The 13,047-nt window shown below is 43.3% G+C and overlaps 1 protein-coding gene across 1 annotated transcript in view; it reads left to right on the top strand.

Moving 5' to 3' along the window:
* LOC116603400 (sacsin) overlaps nucleotides 1-11,714 on the top strand; it is a 43,132-nt gene extending 31,418 nt beyond the window's left edge. Inside the window, exons 9-11 of the mRNA XM_048726950.1 lie at nucleotides 4,940-8,416; nucleotides 8,909-9,190; nucleotides 10,767-11,714. Of these exons, the coding sequence (XP_048582907.1) occupies nucleotides 4,940-8,416; nucleotides 8,909-9,190; nucleotides 10,767-10,856 (3,849 nt within the window). The 3' untranslated portion in view covers nucleotides 10,857-11,714. The remainder of the gene's footprint in view (nucleotides 1-4,939; nucleotides 8,417-8,908; nucleotides 9,191-10,766) is intronic.
* Nucleotides 11,715-13,047: the final 1,333 nt, after the last annotated feature.

Consider the following 13,047-nt stretch of genomic DNA (forward strand, 5'->3'; position numbering starts at 1 on the left):
TATTCATCGGACAGAATGGCTGGACATTTCCGTATGCCATAAATTAAAAGACAGAAATCACTGGCGCGTTACCTCATTAACTAGCCGGCGGTAGATTCAAATACAGAGAAAACGGCGAAATGGCGAAATTTAGTGAGTCATAACTCACTAAATTTTTAGTTTTGAAATCAGTTTCACGGGAATTATGTTAAGCAAGGGTAGATCTTCAAATTAATACAGACTGAAAGTTGTTTGCTTGAAATAACCCTACGATGCTATAATGTGTTCTCCTTGACCTTAAGGCTGCTGAAAAGGCACTAAAGGCTGCCCAGTTCTCATTGGACGCGACCAACGTTCGCATACACGACCTACACATGATCGCCAGGTGTTTAGACGATTCCACACTCAGCAGCCTCGCCGTGCAGCTTGAAGGCCTGGTTGGTAACTCTATGCGCATGCGCTACCCAGACTGCATGGTTTCTCCCAGAATCCCTCACGATGTGTACACAAGACAGCAAAGTCAAGAGGCGTATTGTCTGGCCAAAGAGATCTTGAATCGAGTCAGGGAGAGATTTTTCTAGAGTAACAGGTAGGAGACTATTTAAGTAATGACTTGGAATCACACATAAAATTGTGTCAATGAGAGATACAGCAACAGGAAGGAGTCTATAAGTAATGACTGGGCATCGCACAAGTTAACTATAATGCTTGGTGCAAACTAGTGACATAACGACATGGGCGCGCGCACTCTTATGTTCGTATGTACATAAAGACATGAGCTAAACAGAGTGCGCGCCCATGTCGTTATGTCGTTATGTTACTAGTGTGCACCAGGCATTAAAATCACATAGCTCTAGCCCTTGTTTATGCTGGCAGTTTACTTGCTTGATCCATCACGGGGCTAACGCTCAAAACGTAAGCGAAATTACCATATTTTAATAGTGTAAGTCCTAAAATATATTTGGTACGCTGGCGCTACAATTGGTTTGATCAAAGGGGCTAACGCTCCTATTATCAGTGACCTTTTCCTGTTTCAAGATGTAAAACCCCAAAACTACCCATGGTGCACTGGTAGTATGCTTTCTTGATTCATGAAGAGTCGAACGCTCAAAACATCAGTGACATCTTTTAATTTTATGCAGGAGTAAAACCTTCCCAGGTAGATCACGTTGTATGTTGTCTCGCTAGCCATCCTAAAGTTATTTTTTATGGTTCACAGGGCGACATCCCTGTATGAAATGACTTGGAAAGTGTTGTACAGAAAGACGGGAAGCACTTGAGAGTCCGACCTTTCACTTCACTTTCAATGTAGTTTCACACATTTGTTATAGTTATATTGTTACTGTTTACGAAAGCAGTTTTCGCTATCGTTATAGTTTCCGTTTCCATTTCGTTATGTTTTTTTATTTTTTATTAGCAGATAATTTTAAGGCACGAACATTAGTTAGTCGCGTTAGATCTAGTTTAGAAACAGAGGATAAGCGTTGAATTTCATTGACTGACAATTGATTAAAGTAGGTTCCATTTAGTAAGCGTGAAGTAAATCCACAACGGGAGCCGGATTTTAGATTGCAAAGTAAATGTTTTTTTGAAAACCATCATATAGTACGTCTGAACACTTAAAAAAATAGTTGTAAGGTAAATCACCAATAAATCTTATTAAACGAGCTTTGTGTTGGAATTCAAGCGGTTGACGAAATACCACGAATTATTTTAATTTATTTTAGTTTATTTTAATTACATGGTGTACAGTCAAATTTTAAGTAACTGCTCATTGTTTCATGCTTGTCTCATAGTCTGCGAATCGACATTTTTGGTGGATGACTTTGCCACAACTCCATTCATGTGTCTCTGTAGCCAATAACGTGCGTCTTTGAGCTGTAACTGGGAAACAAGGCCATGCGTTTGGAGTTAGGTCTAGTAGTGAACGAGTAAGGATAATGGGATACTTGCACTGAGAAAGCACGCAGCGGCCGTCACGCCAGAGTGCGGAGGAAATCTAAATTATTTCAATAAAAATCAGCCCTTTCTGACAAAGAAACTTTCTGGCTGATTTTAAGTGCTAGATAAATTATTTGTTGTTTTTATTTTGCCACAAAAAGTCTGAGCGCGCGCGTTTTGCCAAAACGTCGTGTGATTTCTTAAGCAAGTCGCCTATTAATGGTAGACCCCCGCATACCCCTCTTCTTGAGCTAGACGTCTAGCACGTACATGTAGAGATTAGTCCAGGGCGACCTCTAGCTCTCGCATCCCGCCTGGCCGCACCCCTACCAAGGTACTTCTACCCTTAGCCATACCTATTGAAAGGTTGCCCTTAGCCCCCAGCCTGGCCCTGGTGCCACGCCTTTTTACCGTACCTGCAGGGATGAATCGTGGTCGGTCTCGTCCACCTGGAACTCCCCCTCGCTGTTCACGTAGTTGATGAACGCCGTTTTGCTCCAGTCGTTAAAGTACCGGATAATCGGGTTGGCGTTCTTGCCATTTAATTGCTCTTTAAAGGTAATCATTTTGTCAATCAACCCTTTTCCATGACTGCTCTGTAAAATCGAAGCGGGCTTTGTGACAATCCCACTCGCCAGGTTGCCTGTCTTGACACGTGGTCGTTTCATTGGTAGCCACGAGTAAAGTTTACCCCTGCAAGTCTTTGTGTAGTTCTTCTGCGCGTGCGTATTATCCGGGGTCTTGTTGAGCTGAAGGGTGGTTGCCTTCACGCTGTATTTTGTATAAATGTCATCTAGATAATGCTCGATTAGAGCCACTCGTTCGGTGTCCTGTAGCTCACGCTCCACCCTCTTTTGTTCACGATCAACTTCTTCCGCTAATTCTCGGTGCTTTTGACGCTTCAGTGACTCCTCTTGCTTTGTTGTGAGTTTTTCTTGCTTCTTACTCATTCCCCCAGAGCACCCAGTCCCTTCCTCAGAGCCCTTGGTCGCCTTGCCCTCGCTCTCTACATACTGATGAAAAACATAGTTTTCACGGTTCGATAAAAAAGATGCGACAGTTTTCATGGTGAGGTTACATCCAAAGTCAATGACCTAGCTGTCATGTGGAAGACAACAGTTTCACCTACTTGTCAGTTATCTTGCCCTTGTCTTCAGACCACTTGATCACCTCGCACAAGTCCTTCTCGCTTTTTCCGCCATTTCTCGTGACGTCACCAAGCTTGCGAGGTCTGTTATCTAAGCGAGCACTTTCCCGTAGAGAATGCAACAATGTTCCGATTCCCTTTGCGTGATGTTCACATGGCTTCCAATTCTAAGATAAGCAACAAGCCATTTGATATCGAACAACTCAACAAACTGGTGCAGACGTTCAAGGCAGAAATGTTCCACTCCTTGCTATTTGTCAACAACGTTAGGGAAATCTCTCTCTGCGAAATAAGTGAAGTTTCTGGACAGCCATTCGACGAGTACAAAGTCACGGCGACCTTGTCACCTGAAGACGAAAAAAATCTAGAATAATTTGCTGGCTACGTTAACGAAACAACGAAACTTCGAGAAGTCTCCGCAAGGGAGTGTTTCTTTGGAGGACGTTGAAAAGAGAGAAGTCTCCTACGTGGTAAGCCTTGAAGATAACCAAGGCAAGAAACAGAGATTTCTCGTTGTTCAGCGATGTGGATTTGAACGTGATGCCGAGGTGCCGTTTTGTGTTAACTCTGCTGTGAAGAAACTGGAACTCGGTCTGCTACCACGAGGAGGGGTTGCTACCTTTCTGGACTCCCCTTCGACTATTGTCAAGAACGCATTCTGCTTCCTTCCATTACCTTTCACAACTGGCCTTCCTGTCCACGTTAATGGCCATTTTGCCCTTGATCACGAGGCAAGACGCAACCTATGGCGCTAAGAATGTACAGGAGATCACCGGCGCGCGTGGAATACAATGCTTCTCAAGTCCGTGGTGGCGCCTTGTTATGTGACCCTCTTAAGTGAGATGAGGCAACACCTAAGAATCCAAGACACTGACGCTGTTATTGGAAGGAATGAAGCGCTCCAGCAAACGGAACAGTACTTGCAATTGTTCCCGAATCTACACAATAGGAAACAATATTGGGACGAACTAGCGAAGGAAGTGTACCGCTACATTGGAGACAAGGAAGTCCCCCTTCTGCCTGTCCATCGCCCAGTTGAAGATGAGTCTGCGAGTGAAAAGAAGGAAAAGGATGAACAAGCTTCACGTGTGAAGATCGAGTGGTTTGCCTCAAAAGAAGAGGGTGGTCGTGAGCTGTTTTTCAATGATTTAAGTACCGTGACAGCCGAACAGTTCAAGAAAGATGATGCCTGCAAATAGTGTTAGCTTTACCAGTTATCGTACCTCGTTGTATTCCGATAGGGAAGCTGTTCTTTTAACCGACACGCTTCTGCGCAGCGGCCTGAACCTAGCCGAGGCTCCACTTAACCTTTTCAACAACTTCAAAAAATCAGATGTAGATGTAGCATGCGTTAATCCAGAAGACGTCCTCTCCTTTTACCACACAGGCAGCAACATCGAGTGCCTTCCCCAATGTCTAAAAGACACTGGGATAAAGAACGTGGAAAACCTGTTACTTGTGTTGGCGTACTGCAAACATTCCGATAAGTTTCTTAAAAGTCTTCACGGGCTGCCCTTGTTGCTAACACAAGATGGAATGCTGAGAATGTTTGACGAGGAAAACCCGGTCTTTCTAACGACACACCACACCCTTACCCCAAGAAATGCCTCACTCTTTGTGCACCGTAACCTCTTCAACATTGTCTTTTATGAGGCCCTGTCTAAATCAAATGTCTTCAAGCGGTTCGATATTGCCGCTTTTGCAAAGCTACTACCTAACAACCTCGAACGGAAGTACAATGTTAGCGATGAATTTATCGAATGGGATCCTATTTCAGACAACAAGAATGACCTGCCCTCGAGGGGATGGCTGTTCGACGTCTGGAAGCTCATGAAAAGTGAGATAAAAGATGCGATAAAGAACTGTGTCAAGCAGAACCATAATGAGGTAACATTGGAGTACAAATCGAGAATAGCTCAAAATGTAGTAGCTCCTCTTCAAAATTGGTGTCTATTACCTGTCGAACAGACCGAGTGCTCGTCGCTGGCTTCAAGTGGAACACGTCATCGGCAACTGTTGGCACCTTTTTCTATGTCAAAACTTGTTGTGTCGCTTCCATCTCAAGTTGTGCATTTCCGTTCCGATTCTATTTGTGGCGTACTACGAAAGCTGGCACTTCCAGAGATCAACACGCGGGTTATAGTATCACCCTGCAACACAAGCATCATATCTGAAAGCAATGCTGACTCCTTGGCTCGCCTGCTTGTCGCCAATGTTGACAATCCAAGACTGATCCTCTCAGCGCTTTCCCACAAGCTAAATAAAGTCGAACTCCCTTCTACCATCACCTCGAAGGATTGCAAAGAGGTGCTCACATACTTCAACGGCAACGTGACATCACTTTGTCCTGACGACTCTTATTGTTTGGAGACACTACCATTTCACGAAACAGTGAATGGCGAACACACCAGTATCGCTGAAAAGAAAGTATATGTTCTACCATCTGAAATACCCAAGGCTGGATTAAACATCTGGGAAAGAAGTGGGCTAGTGTTTTTGAAAGAGGACCAAAGGCTTGAGGCTTTGTATCAATTCCTGGATTGCCTGTGCAAGAATTCCGTGGATATATATTGTGAAGTTATTTTGCCTCGTTTCCAAGATATGACACAGCAAGCTCACATTGACCATTTGCAATTTCTGGACGGAAAACTTGGTACACTTCAGGTGCAGCAGGACGGCACGCCAGACAAAAATAGACTCATTTCTTCATTGAGCAGCCTTAAGTTTCTCCCTGGCGTTGTACATGGCCAGCTGAAGCCCGCCTCTTCCTTCTACGATCCACGCATCCATGTTTTCAAAATTATGCTTGAAAGCAAGGCAGGGTCATTTCCTCCAACGCCGTTTAACTCTGACTATTGGCTATCATTCTTGTGTAAGATCGGGCTTATCCACATCGTTAGCAACCAGAAGTTCGTAGAATTTGCTGAAGAAGTGGCAAATGAAGCCAAATGTTCTAGAACCGATGCCACCTTCAAGAAGTCGCTGACTCTTATCAAACATCTTTTCAACCGAGAAGACATAACAACTAGCCCCTTGTTAGCAGATATCAAGAACACAAAGTTCGTCCCTCCCCACAAGGTCAGCGAGGCTCTGTCTCGGCTCTGCCCTACATTTGGAAGCAACGTGAATGGTGAGCTCTCGTACATCCCCTTCAATGGGTCAGTCCTACCCAACCACGAGACAATCTCATGGACGAGTGCGAATATTCTACACCGGCAAGCATGTCCGCCTTGGCCCTTAAGGGGCATTGAACAAATGCTTGGAATCTACGAAAAGCCACCTGTGGAAGTAGTCGTTGCACACTGTTTGACGATTTCCAAACGTTTTGCCAAGACGCTCAACGAGGACACGAAGAATCTGACGGAACCTTGCAAGATAAAGGATGTTATGGAAGATCTTTATGATTTTCTATCGACTTGCGCTGACGATGTTTCAGTAGATCGCCTAAAAAACGCACAGTGCATTCTCGTCGCGAACGGAAAACGCGTCGTTCTTCCACGCCAGATTGTTGTCAAATCCTCCATAGAGATCCCTCCGTATCTGTACAAGATCCCGCTCGAGCTCGGGAAGTTCCACGAACTGTTCAAGCGGCTCGGTGCCACTGGCACTGTAACAGTACAGCAGTATGTATCAGTCCTTGACATGATCCATAAAGAGTGTGGCAACAAATGCATGGATCCTAATGAGATGAAAAGCTCTCTAATGGCAACCAAAGGAATATTTGATCTGCTTTCACAGAGCAAACAAACCCCTGATGAAATGGAGCATCTGTTCTTACCAGGTGCGAGAAAAAGTGAAAAAGACCGGGTGTATTTAGTCCCCTCCCACCAGCTTATTTGTGATGATGCGCCGCACTTTCGCGATAGAATCGACGGATTTGAAGAGGTTTTGTTGATTAGGCTAAAAGACTGCTGGCTGGAAAACGCCAGTGATGACACGCTTGTCTGTAAGCTACCAGAGAAGGTCCGTCCTCAAATGATGACTCAGGTAGTGGAAGAGAGGCTACTTAATAATGATAATAAAGCATGTGATGACGACGACCAATCAAATGTGGCAGCAAGACAACTCAGACAGGTTATCAATTCGGATGAATTCTGCCTAGGATTCGCCCGCCTCGTCAAGCACGAAGACTACGAGAACCAAAACGAAACAAGGCCAGATATTCTGAGCGACATCAAGAGTAAGCTTGCTAGTCTTCGAGTTGTCAGTGGTCCAGAACTGCGCACACAGCTTTTCTACAAAGAGCATGCAATTCCTGGTAGTGATTCCAAAGTTGACTGCTTCGATGAACACAGCAATACCGATAACATCGTGACACTCTACGTCAACACAGACATTCAATCAATTCAGCCAAAGATTGCTGAGGTCGTCAATAGAATTGCTGGTAAGGTTCTTACAAATCTGGTGTACCTAGCACCACTTCTTAGCATGCCTCCTTGGGAAATTAGCTTGTACCTGGACAAGAATAAGATCCGTGAGGACAACAGTGTGGAGACGTCGTATCTGCCCGAGCCTGGTTCCTATGTTCACCTGGATCATCATTTTCTCCTGGATAACTCCTTTGATCACTTCCACGCAGGCGAGTATGTGGGCTACGAGATGGACGACCCAAGCCTGCGGAATGAGGATGGTCCTCCTACTTACATCTACGCGATCGTGGTGGAGGAAATCCCAGGAGAGGAGAGCACTGCGCTCCTTCTAACTCGGAAGTACAAGATCAACATCGGTGACGACCGGGAGGTAATCGCAGATGGAATTGATCTGTATAAGTTCAGACGACCACCAGACGCACAACGTGATGGCACTGGCATGGAACTTGTCAAACGTGCTAGTGAGAGTGAAGTACCTCCTCCCAAGCACACTGGGGTTCTTAAGGATGCCCTTGGCGAAGTGACAAGAGTTCTCGAAGAGGCATGGAAACTGCCCTTGGAAACACGCAGGAAGATCATCAAACGACTCTTCTTCAAGTGGCACCCAGACAAGAACCCGGACGATGTTGAGTTCTGCACTAAGGTGTTTCAGCACCTTCAGAATGAGATTCAAAGGCTGGAGATCGGAAAAGCCAGTGTCTTTCACTCCTCTGGCTTCTCTGATTTCCATGGCTTTTCTCAGAGGTGGGGTAGACGAGCCCGCAGTTACGGACAAAGCTGGAGTAGCTATGGAACTAGTCGCGGGTATAGCGGGGGATGGTCTAGTTACCGTTCCTCTTATGTGCCGAGGAGCTCTGGGCGCAGGAACCCTCAGCCCACAGAATCGCGACGATGGTTTCGCCAAGCTGAGGCGGATCTCGCGGCGGTTGCGAATGATCTGAACATGTACTACGAATGGGGATGCTTCAAGTCTCATCAGGTCAGTGACAAAGTAACAGTCGTGCCTTTATTTAGCGGCCCTTTCTAATGTCTCGAGACATCGATTATTCAAATCACTGTATACAGTGTTTTATTTTGGTATGAGGGAAATTGCTCATTAGGGAGGGGATCTTATAATTCTAAGCGTACGACTCTTCTTGTCTCTTACAAACAAAGCTTCTATATGTGAAGTGATTTGACATATTCATCGGACATAATGGCTGGACATTTCCGTATGCCATAAATTAAAAGACAGAAATCACTGGCGCGTTACCTCTTAACTAGCCGGCGGTAGATTCAAATACAGAGAAAACGGCGAAATGGCCGTCATTGCGCGCGACTAAAACTGTCATAACTCACTAAATTTTTAGTTTTGAAATCAGTTTCACGGGAATTATGTTAAGCAAGGGTGGATCTTCAAATTAATACAGACTGAAAGTCGTTTGCTTGAAATAACCCTACGATGCTATAATGCGTTCTCCTCGACCTTAAGGCTGCTGAAAAGGCACTAAAGGCTGCCCAGTTCTCATTGGACGCGACCAACGTTCGCATACACGACCTACACAGGATCGCCAGCTGTTTAGACGATTCCACACTCAGCAGCCTCGCCGTGCAGCTTGAAGGCCTGGTTGGTAACTCTATGCGCATGCGCTACCCAGACTGCATGTCTTCTCCCAGAATCCCTCACGATTTTTACACGAGACATCAAAGTCGAGAGGCGTATCGTCTGGCCAAGGCGATCTTGAATCGAGTCAAGGAGAGATTTGTCGATCAGGTAGGACGCTATCTAGTATGGGCTTTTATACAATCACATAGAACCGAGTCAAGGAGAGATGCAGCAGCAGCAGCTAGGAAGCTATGTAAGTTATGACTTGGTATCACACATGTGGTCTCAAAAAGTTTTCTAGATCAAAGGTAGGAAGTTATGTGAGTTATTGCTTGTTATGACACATCTGAGGGGAGAGATTTAGAGTATCAATAGGTTGGAAGCAATGTAAGTAATGACTGGGTATCACATATGTGGTGAGAGAGATTTGATTAGTGAAACAGGTAGGAAACTTCTGTAAGTTATGACCGGGAAACATACATATCCATATTACAAAGCACCATTAAGCCACCATAATCATACGCTAGCCCTAGTTTATGCTGGCAGTTCACTTGCCTGTTCCAACAACGGGGCTAACGCTCAAAACGTCAGCGACATATACTCTGTTTCAATGTGTAAGGCCTAAAAGTACATTTGGTACGCTGGCGGTATGCTTGCTTCTTCCATAAAGAAGTGATCACTCAAAACATTTGTGAGATTTTATTTCATCTAGGGGTAAAAGCTACCTAGTTAGACTTCACTGTCTGTAGACTAGCTGTACCTCTTGAAATTACTTTTTTATGAACCACAGGGCGACACCCCTGCACGTAACACCAACACAAAAATACAGGAGCACACGAGAAACCAACCTTTCACTTTACTTTCCATGTAGTTTCACACTATTTGATAGAGTGATTTTGTTGTTATTTGCGAAAGCAATTTTAGCTTAACATTTTTGACTGGAAACCAAAAAAAAAAAAACCACAGACAGACGGACGGACAGGCAGACAGGTTTATTTGGCATCGAGTACACACAAATGTACATTGCGGGTTTCATACCGTGAGTGACTTAGGCGAATCCTAAACAAAAATTCATAATTTGGTATTAATCGGGTCAATAGTTATCAAGAAACAGCAATCCCATTTTACAAGGATTTGTTTAAAAAAAGTATTCTACGAAAATCCGGACTCTTGGCGTCAAGTCTTACAAAATTCTGGCATCTTTGAATGACTGTATCTGGTATCTCGATCGTTATTTGCCGAATCAACTCCAAACTTTGGAATTTTGGTCGTTCTCGTTATGCGGTATGAAATCCGGCACATCCAAATAAATAAATGAAATTAGAAAAAAATATAGGAAATATTTATTATCTTCAATGGCGTCCCTTAACGAACCTTCTTTTTACATGCAGATAAAGTTTTTCCCTGGAACTTCTTTGATTTATACGTATGATTTTTAGAAAAGCTAAAAGCACTGTGGTTAGAATATCGTCATTGTTTGTTTTTACAAATTCAAAAAATTATTTTGTTTTATTTTCGTATGCTGGGCACACACGTTTTTGCATATTTGGCATGTCGGCCGGTTTCGATGTAAAGGGGATGCGTAGCTGTGGAATAGCTGTATACACAATAGCAAAGTTTAAACAAAAGAAATAATATACGTACAAAAATGTAGCGCTATAACGGCTTTTCGAGAGCGTTTTTCGTTTCGAAGGCTAAAAATAAAGTGACTTATTGTTTTAATAACTGCCTTTTCACTTTCTAGGGCCAAATGGAATTACGAAAAGGTCGAAAAAGAGAAGCGGCAAAGGCAACAAAGGAAAAAAGAGTAAAAAAAAGGAAAATGAAAGATTAAGAAAGAAAGAGTAGAAAAGTTCTAATTTTGCTCGACTGTAAGTAGTAATGGCAACGCTTACGACAGTTTATCAGTGAAATAGCCAATAATCGTTTTCATCATAAAGCGGATTTCAGATGAGTGTAGAAAGTAAGTCTTGCGACTTGAATTTTGTCAAACTTTCTATAGGTAGAGGGCAAAGTCTTTTGTGAAATTGAAAACTAAATCAAAACGCGCCAATACCCACGTCATGACTACAAAGGCCTGACTCCATTTCCTGATTGGTTTGTTGTTGAATGGCTTCGACCTCTGATTGGCAAGTGGTTTTGCATCTGCGTTTAGTTTTCGACACTCATCTGAAATCCGCTCTATCCATCTTTAAACTTTTAGAAGTTCCGTTTCCATCAAAATTGTTACATTCGCATTCACGTTCTTTTTATACTTTAGAACGAAGTAGTTTCACGAAGTAGTTTCACTCAGAAGAAAACATCAGAAATAAACTTGAATCTGTATTCGTTTGTCAAACGCATTTTAAAGCCACGCCCCGTGTTGAGGACCATTGTGGGGGTACCCACAGAACAGCGTGGAAACGGAACAAAAAGAAAACGGTAGAAACCAACTTAATTGATTTCAAAATGCAACATTGATCAAGGAAAATTTTCAAATATATCCGTCAAGAACGGATGTGTTAGTGAATATGTCAGGGGGAACATTTAGTGAATACATTTCCCTTGTAATGAACTTTGATTATACTATATTACCTGGATTTATATTTGAAAATTACAATAATAATTGGTGACAGTGAGTGAGTTTTTTTTTGTTATTTACCAGATGTAACTATTACTCTTGTTTTCGTGCAAATAAATATATTATTTTGTAGTCTGTTTATGGTGTTGCTAGAAGAAGAAGGGCATCGGGTATTGCAGAAATATTAATCCGGCGTATTAACGTAAACGTTGCGCGCTTTGGGCCATAGACTTAAAACATTGTTGGCCAATTTGTCATTGTCAATTAATTTCAAGATGATTGAAACAAGTGAAGCGTTGGTGGTATAGTGGTAAGCATAGCTGCCTTCCAAGCAGTTGACCCGGGTTCTATTCTTGTCCAACGCAATTTCATTTTTACTTGTCAATGAATCATGGTTGTCATTGTCAATTAAATGCAGGAGTGTGATAAGAAGTGAAGCGTTGGTCGTACAGTGGTTTGCATAGCTGCCTTCCAAGCAGTTGACCCTGGTTCGATTCCCGACCAACAAAATTTAATTTTTACTTGTTAATGATTCATGCTTTCCTTGTCAATTAATTTGTCATTTAATGTTGTGTCACGTTCGCTGCCCTACAGCATGGACACTAGCCCTGTCGGGCAAGGCAGGTGACAGGGGCGCTGCGTACTCCCCTTGCGTGCAGGCCCCCAGCAGCGTTGTAATGACCGTACGCAAAAAAGACGAGCATGATTGCTTTAAATAAAATCTCCCATCCTGAGACATGAATTTAGTCATTTATTGATTTGATTGTAACATGTTTCTAAAATACATTTTCCCTCGTGGAGTCAAGAACTTACAAAGCTTATCTAAATCATGGTGCTTTTTGTCAGAGAGCGGCAACTGACCCTCGTGAAATCTCGGTACATTGTTTATGTTCATATCTTGATGTAGTCCTCTTTTTGTAAAGGATACCTCTTCAAACGGGTCTAGCGTTTTTCTCATCCAAACAACTCCTGGGTGTCTGTAAGTTTTGATAATATTGTCTCTAGCAGGATCTGCGCGCTCACCTATTCCATAATTCAAATGCATTATATCACTAAAAAGGTACGAAGCTCGGTAGTTATCTTTCCGGCTATCCACATATCTCTCCCTTAGCCACACAGAGTAATTCTTGAAGTTCGACTGATCTAACTCGATCCAGTGTGTTTTGGGGTGAAGAGAGCTTTCGTTTATCAGTTCGACGTAATCAGCTGGGCATTCAAGGACCTCTTCTCTGCGTATAAGCTTTTCGCACCTGCCGGCGTCACGATCGACCGCGCCATATGAGTGTCCGGCAACAAAAAAATTATAGTCAATTCGTCGTCTGAAGCCACTTTCCACTAGATGCTCTAGGAATAGCGCGACAGTATAGTTCTTGTTTTGCGAACGAGCGTTGTCCGCCCAGAAAATGTTCCATCCCATATTGTCTTGTTCTACTCGTGTTAAGTGATAATATATACAACTCAGAAG

Source organism: Nematostella vectensis, chromosome 4, assembly GCF_932526225.1.
Source record: "Nematostella vectensis chromosome 4, jaNemVect1.1, whole genome shotgun sequence".
NCBI lineage: Eukaryota > Metazoa > Cnidaria > Anthozoa > Actiniaria > Edwardsiidae > Nematostella > Nematostella vectensis.